Here is a 21,777-nt window from a genome sequence, read left to right as displayed (position 1 = left end):
GGGACACCGCAAATCTGATAATACCGACAAAGTTAATAATGACCGTAATGTCCACTGCCAGCAATTGACTGCTATCTGCTATGTATGATTGGGACTGACGGGAAGCCCCAGATGTACCAGTAGCATTTTTTAATAACAGGTGAAAAAGCCAATAGTAAATCATATCCAGAGCTGCTGAAAGAGTGAGTGAGCATAGCTAAAATGACTATCTGGCCCAGATTTAAAACCAGCTAGAGAGAACTCAGGAGAGATGAGTATTATTTTTGTGATATTTTGTATCTATCCATTGACAGTGCTGTTGTTTTCTCTACTACATTTCTAGAACTGCTTGCTTATTTATTGCAGAATCATTAAGTGAGCTGAACCTAAAAAAACCCAACAAAAATAAACCCTGTTAACTTTGTGATATTTTTGTAATTTTTTTCTTGTATCTCTTAAATAAATGATTAACAGTCAGGGTGTGATTCAGCTACAAAACAAACACTGGTATATGTAATGGACTCTGAGAATTCTTTATAACACAGGGCGAGATTGTGCCTAATTTGTTTGGTGTGTGTGTGTGTCTGTATGTGGTGTGTCTGAGAAAGTGTGAGATTTCGTAGCATACCCCACATGCTAAGGTCAGGGACAGTAGTTCAGTAACCCCTTGCAGTGAGTCTTCTACTTAGATTGCCATGACCCACCATAAAGTGGAGGCACTGTGGGTTTTCTCCCCCCGGAACTGAGTAGCAGAGCTTGCCCTTCACACAGGGAACCCTGCACCACTCCAAGATCCCAACCTCCCTTTGTGTGATTCCTCATCATCCCCAACGTGAGCTGGTGCCTTCAAGGCATAATCTGACACTGAATTTCTAATTCATATCTGCCAAACAGAATTGAGGTCTGTTTCCTCTTTGAAATGTAATACTTTCTCTAATCAAAACACTCAGTCACTTTTCATTTACCTCTGGCTGAGACAGCAGCGGAAGAAGATCACAGTAGTCATGGACACTTCAATGGTTTGGAAACAAACTGAATGAAAATTTCATAACAGCAAAGACAGGTTTGGTCAAGGCTTACCATTGTAGTAACTGGTTCACAGGTCTTCTTCCTGTGGCTGCTATTCAGAAGGGTTTTGCAATTTAGAGTAGCCACGTCGGAAAGAAGGCATTTGAGGTAGGTTGCAGTTTTAAGCTTTCAGCCTCTGTGGTTTTTTCATGATCCAAACGCTAAAGTAGGAGTAGAAATGGAGCACAAAGGAAGAAAACAAAATTAAGTATGAATTGTATTGGCAATGTTACAGCCACCCAAAAGAACACTTTAAAAGTAAGTATGCTAAAAGAGTCTTCTCGAAAGGCTCTGATCCCCTACCAAGCCAAGCAAAATTAACTTTAAACTAAAGACACCAACATGCCCATTTCTTACAACAATGTGCTTGGCAGCAAACGGATATATTAGAATTCACATAAACTTGGATTCTGTGATTCCTGGAAAGGAAACTGCATCTGTTACCTGCTGCTGAAAATGCTAGCTCCTCGACAGCATGCCTTTGGGCATGTTCTGTTTAAGTGGTTTGAAAATATGTGATTATGCTTCATGTGCTTGTCCAGATTCTATATCCTTATGGAGACGGTGACATTTATAATATCTGCAGGCTGGCTTATTTCTTTTGCACTAGCTTTTAATGGTTATCCCTGTTTTGTTGCTGAAAACTGTAAGGAGAAATCCGGGACTGACAGTGGCAGGAAAGGTTGGACACACAAAAGCTGTTACCTCTTTGTGGTGGTAGTGTTAGAAATTCTACCTCCTGCCCACAAATAGTCAGCATTTTCATTTGCTTGGCCTAGTCCACAGAAACACTGCTTTAGTTTCTCTTTATATGTCTTATGAACATGTCTAAGTGCTCATTCCCTCACCAAAAATGATTCAGACCTGAAGGATACTTGTAAATGGTAAGTAATTAGTAAATAAGTTAGATAAACACTGTTCATTGAGAAATGTAGAAGCACATTGGACAGGATTCATAAAAAGGTTTATCAAATCCTAATAATTAAAGCTTCAAACATTATCAGTGGTTGGTGTGATAAGTCCATTTCAGTGTAAATTTGTTTACTGTTACTAATATCTGTCTCTTTCTGAGCAATCTTTGAATGGATTTTGAAATCTGGAAAAGCAGTACATGTGTTGGGGAGGAGGGGCAAGTCTTCAGAATTAGATCTTATATAGTGAACAATTTGATCTTACAAATCTAGTTGCTGGGCCTGGAGAGTTTAATTCCACACCAGTCATTTTTTGCGGGCAACTCTGCCTGAAGCTAATGGGAGTTGTGTGAAGAAAAAACTGCAGAAGCAGGATCCAGATGGAAGAGTGTGATAAAATTAATCCTCTTCCTTTAAATCGTGTTCCTTTAGGTTCTGATACAATAGGACTTAAGCATTCCCTTATTAAATAGCTTGCATGTTTTAATAGAAGCGGAGCTGTTTTGTCACTTCCTTACTCTGAAGTTAATAGAACACTTATACACCTGAGTGAAGTGTAGATTAATGTGAAGTTTATGGAATTGAACCCTTTATGATTTGCCTGAGTTAAATATGTTAAGCCGAAACAAAATATGAGCTGTTTGCATACGTACAGTATAAGACAACCAGTCTGATGTACAGTTCTTGTCTTGGTTTCTGCTCAAATCTTTCTATTCCCCACATACTAGTCCTGGTAAGAGTATACAGTGGGATTCCACCCATTATTCAATAAAAATACTGATAAATAATTAGTGAAGTCTTACTGTATTCCTATATATTATATTGCTTACTGTATTGCTATATTACTATATTGACCTGAAGAAGAGCTTTGTGTAAGCTCAGATGCTTGTCTCTCTCATGTCACCAACGGAAGATGGTCCAGTAAAAGACATTATCTCACCCACCTTGTCTCTGTACTACTATATGGCAGTAAAATCCAAAATGTGCTGAGAGACATATGAACACATAGGAAGAAGCAATCCCTCCCCTGGAACACTGCACATGTTGATATCTGAAGTCTTTCCCTATCCTTCAGCAAAGATTTATTACCTTTAATAGCAAGTGCTGGATTGAAGTTTCCTATTGCGAAGACATCATTATTTTTCATAAATATATTTCATTATGTTTACTAGGATTATTGGAGTATTATCATGAATAATTAAAATTAAGTATTGGTTGAAAAATAAATGAAATAAGTACACATTTCTGATACATGAATTCTGCTATTTTACTTTATTTGTTCATTTATTCGCTAGTTCACAAGTTCAGTGATTCTTAACAGGTTTGCCAGTCACTAGTGCAAAGTTCTTCTGTACTTCCTTATGCGCAGGTGTGGAACCACAAACAGAATGCTCCTTTACCCGCACTGCTCCTACACTACATACTGTACTGCTACACAGCAGAGCTGTATATTGAAAAAGCTGAATACGGAATGTATTACTGAAAGCTGAGTGCTGAATGTAAAACTGAGGATTAGAATAATACTCTAAGGCAGTGGTCACCGACTGGTTGATCCTGGAGACTCTCCCAGTCGATTGCGATCTCCAGCTGCTAAAAGTCTTCTGGGAGTGGCGTGGGGCTGGGGCAGGCAGAGAGCCTGCCTTGCTTAGCCCCGCTGCACTGCCGCCCGGGAGCTGCCCGAGGTAAGTGCTGCCCAGCAGGAGCCTGCACCAACCCCCAGTCCTGAGCCCCCTCCTGGAGCCAGCACCCCATAGCCCCTTGCACCCCAACCCCCTGCCCCAGCCCTGGTCCTCCTCCCAGAGCCAGCACCCCCTCCTGCACCCCAACACTCTGCCCCAGCCCAGAGCCCCCTCCTGTACCCTAACTCCCTCCCAGAGCTTGCAGCCCTCACCTCCTCCTGAACCCCAACCCCCTGCCCCAGGCTCAGCCTGGAGCCCTCTCCCACACTCCGAACCCCTCAGCCTCAGCCCAGAGCCCACACCCCCTCCCGATCCCCAACCCCCTGCCCCAGCCTGGTGAAAGTGAGTGAGGTTGGTGGGGAGTGAGCAGTGAGGTGGGGGGAATGGAGTGAGTAGGGAAAGGGCGGTGCCTCAGGGAAGGGGCAGAATAGATCCTGGGTTTCACTTAAATTCAAAAAGTGATCTTGTGCATAAAAAGGTTGGAGACCACTGTTTTACACTACCTTACACCCGCCACCCCACACTGTGTAGGGGCTGTGACGGGGTCAGGCTAGAATGCCTTATTATTCTAGATTGGCAGAACACCTCTTGGGGCCATTACCAGATGGCACAATATGAGCTGCTCTGAGGCTGCTGTAAACTTGCACCAGGGGCTTAATTGGATCCTGGCTAACCTCAGGTCCAAGAGAAATGGAAAGGTGGTGTAATGATAGTTCTGTTTCCTCTCCCCACTTGGATCTTCTACCAAGTGCAGTTAGGTAAACATGAGAATCTGGCCCAGAATTTGACTATAATGCTTGTATATATATGCAAAATATTTTGTGTACATAATTACTGAAGAATTCCAGGAGAAACTAAGAGCAGGTTGCCAGGAGGGATAAATAATACCAGAGATTCTTTGTGAAAGATCTGTGTTAGCCAGTGCAAATTATTGGGCTCAATAAATAGGTAACTAGGTGAAATTTAATGGCCTGAGATATAAAGGAAGTCGGGCTTGGTGATCTAATGGCTCCTTCTGGTCTTAAACTCTATGAATATATTCATTCCATATCATAAAAATAAGTGTACATTATTTTCTGTAAACTTAGTCTAATAAATTGCACTGCTCAGAACATTCTTGAGCTCCTGCTGCTGTATGAATAAATTTCACAGTGCTTCATCAGTGAGCTTTACATTAACTGTTAATGGCCAAATTTTACCCATGCACAGCTCGCATTGAATTGAGTGGGAGCCAGATTTCCCCCACATGAGGGGGAAAGTTTAGTTCATAGGCACAGCATGAGTCCTTTGTTGTAGTTACAAGGACTCCGCGCCTTGCAATATAAGGGTCTAAATTAGGTGAAAATCTGAGAGAACAAGGTGGATGAGGAAATACCTTTTATTGGACCAACTTCTGTTGGTGAGAGAAACAAGCTCTGTGCAAGCTTATCTCTCTCACCAACAGAAAGTTGGTTCAATAAAAAATATTTCCTCACCTGCCTTGTATCTCTTATATCAGCACAGCACAGGATGCATAGAACAATAAAAATCTAAAACAGATGGGAGTTAGTGCTGATTCATAGTGCTGACCTAGTACACATATAAATTCTCTCAAGCTTTCCACAGAAGTTTGGAAAAGAAGAGTAAAATCCTCCATTCAGAAATATGAGACAAATAGTGGATATGGACCAGTTTGGATCTCTCTCTTTACTTGTTAGACAGACTTTACAGTGGTGGGGCGTTCCAGACTTATGTGGACTTACACTGCTCAGATACCTGGTCATTGTTCATCAAAAATCTGTGGCTAAATATAAGTATGTCAGATGCCAAACATAGGCTTCATAGTGTATCCTCCTTGCCTGTGCCTAATGTTACCTGATGGACATTTATTCTGAAAAATCAGGGCCACAAAAACTAAACATGAAATATTGAAAAGTAAATTATTTAAGATACTGTTTTTCAAAATCACTGTGTATCATACATAGATTAGAGATCTTGGAGCTCTTCTGGACCCTCTGTTCGGTCATTTTGATTGTACTTATAAGAAGCTAGACTTCATAGAAGCATAAAAGAGAGAGTTTTTTGGTGGCATGTGCACCTGTGTTGGAGGAACTCTGTGTCACTGCATGTATATCCTTAAATTCTACTTAAAGACATCATTGTAGTGCCAGGTTTCAGAATAGCAGCCGTGTTAGTCTGTATCCGCAAAAAGAACAAGAGTACTTGTGGCACCTTAGAGACTAACAAATCTATTTCAGCATGAGCTTTCATGAGCGACAACTCACTTCTTCAGATGCACAAAATGGAACACACAGACAGGAGATATTTATACATACAGAGAACATGAAAAGATGGAAGCATGCATACCAACAGGAAGAGTCTAATCAATTGAGATGAGCTATCGTCAGCAAGGGGAAAAAAACTTGAAGTGAAAATTAAGATGACCCATAGAAGGTGTGAGGAGAACTTAACATAGGGAAATAGATTCAATTAGTGTAATGACCCAGCCATTCCCAGTCTCTGTTAAGGTCTGTTGGCACTAAAACAACCATTTCAAATCCATGCAATGTATAGTATATTTTTGGTACTTGAGAAGTGTAAAGGACATATAGTCTTCTTACCAGAACAGGTACAGTATGGTCAATGGCAGGGATGCACAAGCCTCCCAACACTTGGCTCTGCTGATGTGTTTCAGCTGTGACCAAGAAGGACAACCTTTAGAGGCCAGAGGATAGTTGAGTCTTCATGCTTTTTCAGCTCTTCGCTTTCCAGCTAAGAACTTGTCTACACATGGAGCCATTCAGGAATAAAAAGGCATATTTATTTCAGAATAAGAGTGTCTATGCATGGAGTATTCCACTTTAAAAAAAAAAGCCTCAAACCCATGACGATTAGCATTATTTGGCAGCCGAAGGGCTTACCTACACATGGAAGTTATTCCAGAATAAGGTAGGCTGTGAATTTAATGTGCATTAAGAAATTAACTAAAAACTGACAACACGTTTAGATATTAGATGATTCTTCACTTCATAATCGGAAAAGAAGTAAACAAATTACCCTTGATAAATGTATTTGCTTGCTTGCCCCTTCAAAGTATGCTTGGGGATAGGGGATAGTTTCTGTAAAATCAGTTTTCTTTTAAAGCATTCTTTTCTAGTCTTAATGGTTGCAAAGAGAACCTTCCAAATGTGACTGACTATAAAGCATGAATTGCTGTCTTTTTATTATTTATTTGTATTACTCTAATATCTTGGGCCTCACTAATGGACCAGAGACCCTATTGTGTTAGATGCTATACAAGCATAACAAAAAGAGCCTTCTTCCTGACTCAGCAGACAACTAGCTCCAAGACCTCTGCTGCTGCTCATAGCTTCACTTGCAGAATATATAATAGACTGGACTGTTCAGTTTCACTCTCCTGTTCTTTAAGAAAGCTATGAGCATTAACTGCCTTTGAAGATAGTAGTATAAAGTGGAATGATTTTAAAACAAATAATGTTAGGAGAGTAGATGGGATTGGCTGCAATCGAAAAGATTATGGTGATGGATATGCTGTAGAAGACAAATAGATGATAGGATGGCAAAGTAAATAATGCAAAGATAACACCAAGGTCAGTCCAAACTAGGAGCCAACCACCGACTAGATGGTGGGACGCATAGGCCAGGACATGACCACGCTGAACTTAATGGAGGAGCACGTCATGGACAGGAATGAATGGTGCAGTACTTGTCCCCGTTTCTGTAAAGATGCTTTGTGAGAAGGAGGAGAAGAAGAATTAACAAAGGTAGGCACTGGGGGTAGATTCACAGAGGGACTTATGTGTTGAGACATTCAGCATCCCAATGCCTAACTTTCCTCTAGAGCAGCCCCCATTGGCCTGGAACGGTGAACTGTGGCCAGTGGGAGCTGCGATCAGCTGAACCTGTGGATGCTGCAGATAAACAAACCGTCCCGGCCCACCAGTGGATTTCCCTGGTGGGCTGCATGTCAAAGGTTGCCGATCCCTGCTGTAGAGGTAAAGGCACACAAACAGCCTCTGTCAAAAGTTGTTGTTGTTGTTGTTTATTGTTTGTATTAATATAGCTCCTGAGAGCCCTGAATCGCAGAACCAGACCCCACTGTGTTAGGTGCTGTACAAACAGAATGAAAAGATGGTCAAAGAGCTTACAATTTAAGGCTTCAGAAGAAATATATGTACTGTTTTACAGATCTAATATGAGAACAGTCAGGACCCTTCTTTTAAATTTCATAGCAAAAATGACCAACCAGGCTAATTTTGCAGCCCAGACAGACTTGCTTACACCAGTTTTTCACTAATATAATGCCATTGTTTTCAAAGGTCCTGATTCTCTACTGCCTTGCATATTGCATATTCACAGGTATGCAAAGTGAATATAAAGTGCTAAAAGTTCAGAATGGCAATGTTTTATATCCACAGCATGCACGTGTAAATGACTAGACAATGTGCAAGGCAGTGGAGAATCAGATTCGTAATCTTCATTTAATTTACAAGGTTCCTCACACTGTTTGAATGATGGTAATTCTTAGACCTCCTGCATAGCTGCAAAGTTTCCAAACAGGTAGAATTCATGGCCACATCCAGTGGTTAGCATCACATTACATGCAGCAGAAAAGATCTGTTGATCTAAATTTGGTCTAAAGTAGTAAATCACTGAGCCAAGCACACAACAGTGCCAGAATGGAGAAAATGTATTAATACCACATTATTTTATTTTATAAAGCCAAACAAAACATCAAGTTAGTGTTGGTTGGCTTGTCATCAGCAATGTTGGCATGTTACAGTCTGTAGTGTTTTTTAAATATGCAAAAGAAAACTTCAATTTTTGATTATACTTATCTAAAACGGGCCAAATGGATTTTATTCTTTAGTTTGGCAATCTTTCCCCCAGGATGAAATCTTTCATTCCAACTTTCAGCCCAGACAAAGTAAGTTTGTAGGGAAGACTGTAGATGCATATGTGCATGTGTGTATATAAATGTTAAAATTCTCTATTACAATTCAATAAATTACATTATACAGTTAAAGAAGGATCAATTGAATTTACTTCTTGTGTGAGTAGTCCTTACAGAGCTAAAGATATGCTTGTGTAAGGAAAGTATTATTTAGCCTAAAGATAGAACTAAAAAATGAGAATTATTTTTACCGCACTTCATATTTTAAAAGTTCATTTTAAAACAAGGTATTTTTGTCCTTTCTAGTACCAATGGAAAATAGCAAGTTTTAAATGTGAATATAATTGAAATCCAAGATTTAAAAAAAAAAAGTGTTACAGTTCATACATTACTGGAATATACAATAGAGATTTATTCTGTAGGTGTAGAATTTACCATTATATTCTGACAGTGTAAAGGAAGGAAAAATGTCAAGAGCATTACAGACTTCAAATGGAAAATCAAACTCTTCAAACCATTCCCGCAAAGATATCAGATGTGAGTTTGGGCTAAGTTTATGTAATAATGTTTAAATAACTTTTGGAACCATGATTACTGTGTTCATATGATTGTGAGCATAAACATTTCTCTCTTTCAAGGAGCAATTTAGAGTTCTATTTTGTGCTGTGATAACTGCTGTGTTAAGTTAGAGTAATACAGCAACTAGAAACCTTTATAGAGCAACGAAAAGAAGCCTTTTATTTTAACCTTGCTGAAAGCAGAAATAAAATGAGCTGTTGCATGCCGTGTAGAAATGTGCGAAGACTTGTGAGTAGTCACTGTGGTTTGTATGATTTGGTGAGACTGCAAATTGTTCATCCTGTCAAGCTTAAAACAAACAGACTCAAAACACTTCCTTTCTTTTGTTAAATTATGTGTTTCTGCAGAAACACATTTCTAAAGCTATCCCCCGCGCCCCCCCCCCCGCAAAAAAATATGCTGGTTGAGTATTTTCCTTCTATTGAATGGGCCATTTATTTCCCTCCCTCTATATTTCTAGCTACAATGCTCTAGAAGATTCCTGCAGTCATGCTTGGTTAAACCTGAGGTCAGAATACAGGAGCATGCTGCTTTGAACTGCGGTTTTGCAGGAGAAAAGAAATTCATTCACTTCTCTAAATTGAAAGGAGTGGGCGGGGGAATCGGTTCCACAGAAAATCAGAGAGGATTGAAAATGGGTACAGTTTCCTGCTTGTGATCTAAATGATTGGTCACACTGTGCCAATGCACTTGTGTTTTAGAATTTCCTCTCTCATCAACAGTTACTACTGTGTGTCAAATAACACCCCTATGGAGGCTTATGATAAAAATATGCATTCTGTTTCAAATACAGACCAATAAGTCCATCACAGAACTCCGAGCAAGGAAGAAATCTGATTTAATAGAACAGTAGAAATAAAAGGGGCATGCTTTACCCACCAGGCCCAATGATTTCTCCCTTCCTCATACACCTGGGCTGTTGGAACCAGTGAAGCACCTCCTTGGGATTGAGCAGGCTCTTTGGGAGTGGCAGGGAGACCCAGATTGTAATGTGGGGATTCCTTTTCCATGGGCCTAAGGCATCAGTGACCTCCTTCTCCCAAATGACATAAGCTAAAGAAAAGCAGAGTAGGACACACATGGGTGAAGTCAGCCCTGCTCCAGAGCAGCAGGAACTCCCCTTGGTACCAATAGGGCAGGAAGAAGCCCTACAGAGACGCATCATGTCCCTCTCCCATCCCCAGTTGTCACAGTTCCTGGATGTTGGCTGTTGTTATTTTTTTTAAACAACTGAAACTGTGGGCACTTTCTGTCTCATTGGCTGCCTGTTTTCCCTGTACTGTCACAGTGTCTCTGCCACCAGCTTCTCTCCTCCTGCCCTCTGTGCTGTTCTCTAGCCCAGGGATTCTCAAACTTGATTGCACCACAACCCTCTTCCGACAAGAAAAATTACTACACGACCCCAGGAGGGGGGACCGAGACCTGAGCCTGCCCAATGGGGGCCCTGTCAAGGTTCCTTCCCCACTCTGAACTTTAGGGTACAGATGTGGGGACCTGCATGGACACTTCTAAGCTTAATTACTAGCTTAGATCTAGTAACTCTGCCACCATCCAGAAATTTCAGTGTCTGGATCACTTCTTGTCCCTCCCCAAAACCTTCCCCTCCCTGGGCAGCCTTGAGAGGCTTTTTCACCAAGTTCCTGGTGAACACCGATCCAACCTCTTGGATCTTAACACAAGGAGAATTTAACTATTCCCCCCCTCCTTTCCCCCACCAATTCCTGGTGAGTCCAGATGCAATCCCCTTGGATCTTAAAACAAGGAAAAATCAAGCAGGTTCTTGAAAAGAAAGCATTTAATTAAAGAAAGAAAGGTAAAAATCATCTCTGTAAAATAGGATGGAAAAATACTTTACAGGGTACTCAGATTCATATAGCCCAGAGGAATCCCCTCCAGCCTTAGGTTCAAAGTTACAGCAAACAGAGGTAAAATCCTCTCAGCAAAAAAGGAACATTTACAAGTTGAGAAAACAAAACTAAGACTAACCCGCCTTGCCTGGCTATTACTTACAATTTTGAAACATGAGAGACTGATTCAGAAAGATTTGGGTTGAGCCTGGATTGACGTCTGGTCCCTCTTAGTCCCAAGAGCGAACAACACCCAAAAACAAAGAGTACAAACAAAAGACTTTCCTCAACCAAGATTTGAAAGTATCTTGTCCCCTTATTGGTCCTCTGGTCAGGTGTCAGCCAGGTTTACTGAGCTTCTTAACCTTTTACAGGTAAAAGAGGCATTAACGCTTAACTATCTGTTTATGACAGGCCCCAAGCCCAAGGATTTCAGTCCCAGGCAGGGAGCCTGTAACCTGAGCCATGCCACCCAGGGCTGAAGCTCTCTGGCCTTGGCCCCAGCCCTGAGCGATGGGGCTTGGGCTTCGGCCCTGGGCCCCAGCAAGTCTAATGCCAGCCTTGGCGACCCCATTAAAATGAGGTCCCGACCTACTATAGGGTCCCGACCCATAGTTTGAGAACCACTGCTCTAGCCCTTCTTTCCTTCTGTCCTCTCTCTGACCCTCAATATCCCCTTTCCTGTGTTCCCTCCTTCCTGCCATTCCCTCTCACTTTACCGTGGCCCCTCTCAATAAAAAGAATAATATAACTGAAACTTAGGATGAAATCCTGGCCCCATAAACTTCAATGGGAGTTTTCTCATTTATTTTAACAGGGGCCAGGATTTCACCCTTGATGTTTAATATTCGTAGGAATCAGATGTGGCTGTTGTGGAGATTACGAAAGTGAGCGCTGGTGGTTGTGATAGATGGAGTTGCTTGACATTTTAGCTGGCAGATGGGGTCACTCTGTAGCACTGTTCCCAGATCTACTGAAGAGCATTCCATACAGCTGGGGATCCACACGTGGGGCGAAGGACGGGAGTGTCACATGTGTTTTCCCCCTGCCAACCCGGGCTGCGTTAGCTTCTAAGTTGAGTAGTCTTTGCGCTGTGGAGTTCATTTGATGAAGCTTCAGGAACAGTGATGGTAGAGAAGTTCCTGGCAGCTTGGCTCCAATGCCAGCTACTTGGAGGGAGGTGGTAAAGGGTGAGCAGGTATCAGAAGCATAAAGCCTCCATGTGAATGGTTCTGGTCTCCACTGAAACCCTGGGGTTTATGCAGCCAAGTCCTCCTGTTCTGCAGAATAATCTAGGAAATGATCCTCACCAGAAACCTCACTGAAATTTTCTCCAGCTCATAGTGTTGCCAACTCTAGTGACTTTACTGCAATTCCCACAATATTTGGTGATTTTCTTAAAGTCCCAGCAGCCAGAATCAGAGAATAGCTTGAAATCATGAACCTTATAGATGCCCAAGCGCCAGAAAGGAACCCCCACCATATTATTTTTAAAAGTTCATTATTTTTAAGTCAGTCCAATAACTTTTGGGAGCCTGATTCATGATTATTTAAAGCTTGGGGTTGGTAATACTGCCCATCTCTCTTCCCCCTTAGGTGTTCCCTGGGAGGGGGCAATCTGATGCAAAGCACACAAAGTAACATTATAGATATGTTAGCACTGCATCATTTAGATGACCCTCCAGAAACAAAAAGGAACTGTTTTTCATTGCCACAAGAAATACTGAATACAGTTGACTTATCTGGCAAATAATAATTAAAGATACTAACAAGAAAGCTGTCCAAGAGCAATTCATTAATTAGAAGGCCTAATTATAGCCAATAGACAAGTTCCTTTGCCATAAACAAGCCAATATATGTTTTTGGCAGACACCATACCCAGGGGTCTGTCAGTTTTGCTGCCTACTGTACAGGCCTGTGCAGCAACAGTGAGAATGCTAAAAATAATTTGGCACCTCCCTCATGAAAGGGTGTGCGTGTGTGCGTGTGTGCGTGTGTGCGTGTGTGTGTGTGTGTGTGTGTGTGTGTTTCTCTACCCTAGAAATGCAGCCTCCAGCTGTCTTGACTCATGCCAGAGGTTTCTTAGTACCATGGAATTAGCTGACTAAAGAAGCACGTCCTGTCTACTCAGGCTACGTAAGGGTTCCACGAAATAAACTCTAGTCTGATTTCCAGCATCCTGGGAATGTCTGCCTGCAGCTGACACTCAGTATCCCAAATAACCCCAAGGTGACCTGCTCTTTGTAAAACTGCAGCCAAGAAAACCCCTGTTTAACATGACAGTGCAAAACTTAGAACATCAACGTGAACCATGCTGACCTCTTAGCTGCTGGGGTCTGTGCAGATTAGTTTAACAATAGGCAGCCTTGAAAGGGAGGAATGTTCCAAAGGGATCTCCTTCACCCATCTCTTCTCCTTTAATAAATAGTCAGGCGGTCTGGCTTAGAAAAACTGAAAGTGCCCCTTGTTAGGAAACAATGGGAGTTACAGCAGAGAGGCAGCACACCAGTAATTTGAATCTTAGCAGAACAAAGTTACACCTCCTATAGACTGATGCTTTCATTGGAAAAATTTTGGTTGAGAATTAGGGTCATTTTCTGGACATTTAAAAAATAGACATGGTTTTGCCTTTTGCTGTCCATACATTGTTAGTATTTTATTAAATAAATAAATGACCTCCTGACCTGAGAGATTGCTTCAACTGGTTTTCATGCAAGCAAACTGGCCAAAGACAAAAACTTTCCAGATGAGAGTTGGAGCTTAGACATCAGCTAATTGCTTAGACATGCCTACCACTCAGAAGAGATGCAGCAAGATAAGATCTTGAGCTACAGGGGTGCCAAAGGGACACTCTTATCTTTGCTGAAGAAGAAACTATCTTACCTTCTAACTACATTCTCCATTGTGCCAGCCTTGCTCAGTGTGGGTAGCCTCTTAATACACAACTAATCTTGTGTGTAAGTAAGGGGGTAGGTGAGTTTGGGGTGGCATATTTAGAACTTACTGGAGCAAGGAGAAGATATGGAGACTGGTCTAGACTTGCTTTTATAGTCTGAGATTTGCATCATGAGCTAGCTGCCCAGACAGAAGTACTAGAAATCCACTGGAGTCCTTAGTCCGATTAATTTGTATTCTGTGATCTTGGTGTTATTTTTCTGTCTTTACTAAACATCTTCTGTTTCCTATGCAGTATTTTTGTCTTCTCAACAATTGGCATGTTGATTTTCAAGAAACAAAAATAAAACAAGAGATGTCATTCGGGCCCAGTTACGTGCCTCAGAGCTGCTCACAGAGAGACCCCCTCCATGTGTGACTGTTCCACCCAGGGGCGGCTCCAGGCCCCAGCACGCCAAGCGTGTGCTTGGGGTGGCAAGCCACGGGGGGCGCTCTGCCGGCATCGACAGGCAGGCTGCCCTCTGCGGCTTGCCTGCGGAGAGTCCGCTGTTCCCGCGGCTTTGGCGGACCTCCCACAGGCATGCCTGCGGAGGGTCTGCTGGTCCTGCGGCTTCAGTGGACCTCCCGCAGGCGTGCCTGCGGAGGGTCCGCTGGTCCCGCAGCTTCGGTGGACCTCCCACAGGCAAGCCGCGGAAGGCAGCCTGCCTGCCGTGCTTGGGGCGGCAAAATTCCTAGAGCCGCCCCTGGTTCCACCCCTTCTACTGTGGAAAATGTGTGTGGGAGGGGAGGGGTCCTGGACAAATCTGCATTGCCTTTCTTCCCTACCTTCCCAAGACTTCACAAAGCGTGGATCTCTGAGATGGGAGGGGATTTGCCAGGAGTGGAGAGTTGGTAGCTGCATGCTTGGTGGAGGGGGCCAGGTCAGACTAATGGCTCTCTGGACTTGCAGATAGCCCCGGGGCTATATTACCTGTGTTGTGTGGCTCCCCTTTTAACTGGGGTAGTGGTGGCCAGTAGTCCCTGCTAACTGGGGGAAATAGGGTGTGGTGTATATGTGGTCTTTTTGGAAGCCCAGAATTGGTAAAGAAGCACAGAGGCTCACCTGGATGGCCCAGGTGTCCAGGAGATTCCTGGGTATCCTTCATGTTTGTGGCCTGGCCCCGCCTCCTGTTCCAAGGGATAAAAACTTTGCAAAGGATCTTATACATCCAAAGGTTGTTCTATAAATGTTTAATGTTTTACTCAGTTTTCTGTTTTCATCTTGATGTGTCGCTACTTCTGATTGCATTGTTAACAACTATACAGCAGTATAAATACTTTGCTTTTGGGGGAAAAGAAAATCATTAGGTGACACAAAACAAACAAGCCAACACATACCAAACCTGTTCTGCCTCTTACAGTCTTCTGGTAATAAAATGTTGTGAAAATTAGAAATATGTAAGATTTCATGCTGGATTATTTTTAAATAGATGTGTTTCACAAATCAGTGGGAAATGTTAGTGCCCTCTTCCTCAATGATTTAAGGCTCTGTAAACTGGACTGTTAGTAAGGTTGTGAAAGATGCTTCCTTTGTGAAACTTACATGAAATGTATAGAGACAAAAAGTGGGTGAGGCAGTATCTTTTATTGGACCAATTTCCGCTTGTGAGACAAATGTTTGACCTTAAACAGAGCTCCCAGACTGAAAGAAAAGCTCTGTGTATGCCTTAAAGCTTGTCTCTTTCACCAAGGTTGAACCAATAAAAGACATTATCTCACCAACCATTTCTCTCTCTAATATTCTGGGACCAACACTGCAAACATGAAATGTATACTCAGCTAGAGGAACACCTGAGTGAGCAAAAGGTAACTCATCATGTGTGCTGTCCGGAAGGCAGTCGTTGAAAAGTGGAGGGTGGATGGAAACCAGCAGGGAAAATGATAAAAAGGAATGAGAGTGATTCAGACAGGCAAAGAATGCTGATTAACAAATGCAAATTATTTGAACACTGAGTGGGCCAGTTAGAATAACTTCAGTGCCGATCGACGTTACACACAATCATACTGTAAGAAGTCTCCTGACAGAAGTAGCCTTGAGTCTTTTAAAACTGGAAACAGCACTCATGAACATACTGAGGAGACTCGTCTTGCACGGACAGAGTAGGGGGAAGGAAATGGGTCAGTTTGCATAACAGGTATTTTTCCAGGTTTTTGTATAACTCAAGCTGAATGTATGTGGAGCATGGGAATTATGTGTTCACTGTTACACTGATGAATTTCGTCCGTGTATTAGAAGTAAGTTTGTTTGCAGTGATACTTGGCCACTCAGCTGTGACCCTGTGATATTGTGCCTCTACTTGGACATTTGTAAGGCTCCAAGTCAGCTGCTCTTCTGCTGCTCGAGGCTTTGCCTAGACTAGAAAAATAGGAAATAGCTTTACTGTACAGCTAGGTTGGGTGATTGGCACCCTCAGGTCTTAGCATCTGCAAAGCCCCACTTGCATTACTGCATCCTCCCCATGTGTGTCTGGATCTATGGGCTGATCCTCTGCCCCACCTTGCCATAATATGCTGTTCTGTTGCTGGTCAGCTGAGTGGTAAAGAACCAGGACCGGCTCCAGGCACCAGCATTCCAGGCACCGGCTCCAGGCACCAGCTGGTGCTTGTGGCAGCAGTCTGCAAGGGGTGGCAGTCCGTGTGTTTTTGCCCCCAAGCAGGGCTCCGAATTGCTGCAGTGGACGGCAGGGGCAGTCCATGTGCTGTTAGGGCGGCATGTGCGTTTCTGCGGTGGCGGCAATTCAGCGGCAGCTTCTATGTTCAGCTGTCTGCTTCGGCGCAGCTTCTCTCTTCCGGCTGAAAACAGAAGCTGCCGCCGAATTGCCGCTGCTGTGGAAATGCGCATGCCGCCCTAACGGCGCACGGACTGCCCCCGCCGTTCACGGCGGCAATTCAGCATGCTGCTTGGGACAGCGAAAACAGTAGAGCCGACCCTGTAAAGAACGTCCCAATGTCTGATGAGTCATCAGCACTGCAGTGTATCTTCCTTGGAGTAAGTCCTGTCACTCAGATTTTACTTCATTTTTCCAGGATTTTGTCCCTAAATCTCCTCCACAATCCCAACGTTGTGGTAAAGTGCAAATTTCCAAGTCTATACCTGTTTTTTTTTCTTTTTTTTTTTTTTAAAAGACTGTTACTATCCTTGAGCTGTATATTTAGTGGCTCGTCCCATCGGTTCTGTCTTTTAGAAATAGGCTAACTGTTGGCATCCCATCTTGGCATACAAAAATCCACTGTGTTCTTTCCACTGATACCACAGAACATGTCGTACAGGGGATGTGAAAAAGACAGTTGTTTTGCATATAAAGGACCTGATATTCTGCTGGACTACACTGGTTTTAAAGCCATTGAGCCAGATCAGATGGTTCAGATGGTGCAATGAAGCAACACCAATTTACACCAGCTGAGGAAAATATCAGTGGAGATATATCCACTGTGTAAAACTGATACAACATTGGATAATCAGGCTATAGAAGTAGTGGTACAAGCATGAGATGACACAGCTGAAATACACATACTGCACTGTGCGCGATATTATTCTTTGATATATAAAATTTGTCCTTCAGAATACAAATGGGCCGCCAGCATATTGCTACATGCAGCATATTTCTGTTTGTGTGGGAGTAGTGGGCCTAATTCTTCTCTCACTTGCACTGGCTTTCCTCCAGTGTAACGCCATTGACTTCACATGAGTTATTTCTGAGTTATACCCGTGTGAGAGAAGATTTGGGCTCAAAGTCTGCAGTAAGACCCGTCCAAATTTGAAATTCATGCTGAGGTTACACAGTTATCCTCAGCACAGCCTGAGGCTAATATGTTGCTGAATAGTTTGTAGAACAACTTGCAGCCCGTGTGTACATCCCCTTGCATAATTTAACCATATAAAAATGGAGGTATCCCATGTAAATGAATAAGGCCCCTATTCCAGCCTGCCTATGAGCCTCCCCTCACTAGCCCCTATGCACAGCAAGGCTCTGTACCATGCAGAGGCCCTGTGCACTTACTACATAACTCCTTGACCTTTATACTGAAGAATCATAGTGGTTCGACTGCACAGGGCCTTCCATGGCCATAGGGGAGGGAGCCAGACTTTCTCCATAATGCACATTATCAATTTTGTTTTTAATCAAGTTGGTGTATTGGGTACAGCAGAAGCCGATAGGTAAATGATCTCCTCCAAGGCAGGTTCCAATGTTGCTCTATAAACTGGCCACCAGAGACTGCTTCTGTAGCCAGCAGCTGTCACCATGCAGATGGAGCCAAAATGTGTCACCTATGTGGTGTCCCTGAGCGCCTATGTTTGTTTCTTCCTCTGAGATTCCCACGCTGCTGTGTATGCACTGAGACTACTCCTCCCAGAACTTTTTAATATACTTCTACTTTTTCTCTGTTTTCAGAACAGCTCTTGATTAATCTTTGATATTCTTTTCAGGTTTCATTCCCCTTCACCAATACTTCAAGGCACAGAGGAGTTGGTACAGGCATTGCCATGAAACCTAACTTGAAGCAATGGAAACAACTAATGCTGTTTGGGCTATTTGCATGGGGTCTCCTCTTCTTGGTGATCTTCATCTATTTTACAGATAGCAACACTGCTGAACCGGTTCCAAGTTCCTTCTCTTACATTGAGACAAAGAGGCTCCTGCCCATTCAGGGCAAGCAGAGAGTTATTATGGGAGCAATACATGATCCATCATCCTCTGAAACCATAGATAGGAATGAGGTGCTTCTTAACGAAGATCTCTTAGATTCATTTAAATTGGGGACCGGAAGCATTAAAAAGTGGATTGATCTAGAGGATGGCTTTGAAAATGAAGAAGAGTTTTTTCCTTCCCAGGTAGGGAGAAAATCAAAAAATGCTTTCTATCAAGGGGATGACAACTATTTCTTTGCTGCTGGCCAGCCTCAGCAACACAGCAACATTCAACAGCTAGTGAAATTCATCTCTCCCAATGAAGATGATCAGAGGGAAAATGTTTTACAGGAAAAATGGACCCATGAGAAAAGAACAAAGAAAAGAAACCTGATACGCAGGAGAAGCCAGCTATTTGATGAGTCTGATGATTGGGATGGGTTATCTTCTACAATGTCAAAATCCTTCCTTTATAGACTTTGGAAAGGGGATGTCTCCTCCAAGATGCTGAACCCTCGCCTGCAGAAAGCTATGAAAGACTATCTCAACACCAACAAGCATGGGGTGCGGTTCAAAGGGAAACGAAACTCCAGACTGACAGGAGACCAGCTCATCTGTGAGCTCAAGGACAGGGTGCATGTGAAAACAATAGATGGCAAGGAGGCCCCCTTTTCAGCTCTTGGATGGGAAAAGCACGTTCCTCAAATTCCACTAGGCAAACTGTATCCACATGGCTTCGGAAGCTGTGCCGTAGTTATGTCTGCTGGTGCAATACTGAACTCTTCTCTAGGGGATGAAATAGGTGGGTGAAAATGCTTCTCACTCATAAGTATGTGTGTGTTCATCTATCCAGGGGCCATCCTTTTTCAGGGATAAGGCTGAAGATCCTTATTCTTCTCTCTCCCCAGCTTTACATCCATATAGCTCCATAGACTTCAGTGGAGTACTCCTGTATGACGCCAGTATATAACTGTGAGAAAATCAGGCCCATGGTAGTCATTCATTTTAAGAGGGTGACATCTTTTTATTTTATTTGGTTTGGGGCACAAAGAATGAATTGAGTTTAATAGAACCATGACAGTTTTACATATTGGTGTGATCATGTTTACTTCCTTAACAGGTTAGTTTTATTCTCAGGCTTTCATTTTTAAAATCTTCATTGTATTTCTGTCTATACGTTAGTACAGTGTAAGGAAAAGCTTTTGTTTTTTTGTTGTCTTAGGATTTCTTTACTGATGTGACACAATCGTAGTATGTTAAAAGGATCAAGAGAAGGAAGAAATATATGCATCACATTTCCACCATTTGCTTCTGGAGCACCAAGAATTATCTCTCTCAACTTTCCGTAGAAATCTTTGGATGTACACTAGCAATTCCTCCCATCATCCAGGATTTCTCATCCTCATACCTGCTTCATCTTCCTGCTTTGTCTCTTTGCCATGGGTTTCCCTTAAATCTCTGTGATCTATTAGAACTGCTGTCATTCTCAAATGACTCTAATGGGCTTCCAGCACAGCACAAGTGCCTTGCCAGCCTGCAGCTAAAATCAAAACTGAGTAACCCCCAATTTCATGAGAAGTCCCACTGATTTAGAAACCTCTGAGGTGAAATAGCTCAACAATTCCTTCCTCTCACTATGTGCTGTCACTGAAATGAAGCAAAATCCTTTAGTGTCAGAGTCTCAAACCAGCACAGGTATTTTCAGTGTGGTATTGGGTGGTCACCCTGACATTATGGTGCCTTCAGTGCTCATTTGACTCCATGGTACTAAGCATTCCCTCATAACTATTCTGGTCATGGCAGCCTCATGCCACTCACTCCGTATTCTTGTGGAGCCTTCAGTTTAATTGAGAATGTGTCTCCTAAATGGAAGAGTCCTAGTAAAAGTTACAGGTTTGAAATGCCACCATTAATAAGGCCTTCGTCAAACATTTCAAACTCTCCATCGGAAAAGCCTGTGGGAAAGGAACAGGGAAATGAAAATTAAGGTTTCTCTCAGAAGCCCCCTCCAGAAGTTTCTGTCAGTCAGTCAAGGCTTAGCGGAGTGCTTGGTCACAGAACCTATACATCTTTGGGGATCTGCTGAATGCTAGAGCCATCCATGTAAGGCCCCTGTTCTGCTGCCTTGGCTCTAATGCCCACTCTAGCTATTTGGAAATGCTCCATTGGAGTCAGGGTCTGGGATATAGCACGCTGCACGCATAGCGTGTGGTGGAAGGGTGATGCTGGCCCTGCCATCAACTTTTCTGCCCCCAAAGCTTCCCCAGGTGCACATTTTCAATCCTGAAGAGAGGCCAACTAGAAAGGAAGAGATCTGATGGAAGCACATGGGGTGCAGCTCCAGGTTGCACATGCCTTCTCGTAGTTTGTGATACACATATCAGGATTGTAACTAGATCTCTTTCCAGAAGCAAAAAATTGATAAAAGAGGATCACAGGAACTTTTTATTAGTAGCTCTTTAGCTCCCTCTTCTGTGTTCCTATTAGAAATGCTGTTACAGACTTTAATTTGCTCTTCGCTTTTTGGACTCTCATCATAGCTGTTTTTGAAAGAAAATAGATGTTGCAACTGTAAACACTTTAATTGTAGATCATGTTATTTAATGACAAACACAACTGTTTTGGCAGCATCACGTTCTGTTGTGACGTCATGGGGAGGTTTTATTTTCCCCTTAGCATGTGAACAGTAATTGGTCATTTATCCTGGATACCTCTAAATACTTCACAAGCTTTAAAATCACTCCTCTTAAAAGCAGCTAATATAAGTGTTAAACTGCACCCCAGTTTACTTTTCTTTTAAAAGAAAAGGTTTTTACACGTGATATAAAACCCAGCACTAATAGGTGTTGGAAGTTTTTAAGACGCTGTGCTAAATTGTGTTAACAAACACACAGTGAACTGTATAACTCCCCTTGGTCACAAGATTGTGGGAAAAACTTTCAAACCTGGACACCTAAAGTTAGGGTCCTAAAATCCCATATTTAGGCACCTGAATGTAAGGGGCTTAATTTTCGGAGGTGCTGAGCCTGCAGCTCCCGTTGACGCTTCTGGGGAAAAAAATCAGGCCACTCATGTTTAGGTGGAAGAGGCCAAAATCTTTAGAGCCAGAATATGTGAGGCCATTGCATGGTGCACAGAGATGTACAAGAAACCTCCCCTCCCTGCTTGGTACTAGAAGGAGCTGGGGTGCTCAGCACCTTGCAGATTTGGGCCCTTATGGCTCAGTCCCGAATCTCACATTCACACAAGTAGTTCC

General features: G+C 42.7%; 1 protein-coding gene across 7 annotated transcripts in view; it reads left to right on the top strand.

Annotated features, from left to right (window-relative positions):
• The window catches only part of ST6GAL2 (ST6 beta-galactoside alpha-2,6-sialyltransferase 2), a 287,770-nt gene that overhangs the window by 241,830 nt on the left and 24,163 nt on the right, over window positions 1–21,777 (top strand). For 6 of the 7 annotated variants that reach the window (XM_050922198.1, XM_050922205.1, XM_050922214.1 and 3 more), the window contains one exon: window positions 18,321–19,323. In XM_050922198.1, coding sequence (XP_050778155.1) covers window positions 18,378–19,323 — 946 coding nt within the window. In that variant the 5' untranslated portion in view covers window positions 18,321–18,377. Of the gene's footprint in view, window positions 1–3,559; window positions 3,641–18,320; window positions 19,324–21,777 lie in introns of those variants that run through there. The other variant, XM_050922224.1, reaches the window with a different exon arrangement.

This window comes from Gopherus flavomarginatus, chromosome 1, assembly GCF_025201925.1.
Source record: "Gopherus flavomarginatus isolate rGopFla2 chromosome 1, rGopFla2.mat.asm, whole genome shotgun sequence".
Lineage (NCBI taxonomy): Eukaryota > Metazoa > Chordata > Testudines > Testudinidae > Gopherus > Gopherus flavomarginatus.
This window is presented reverse-complemented; position numbering and strand designations above follow the sequence as displayed.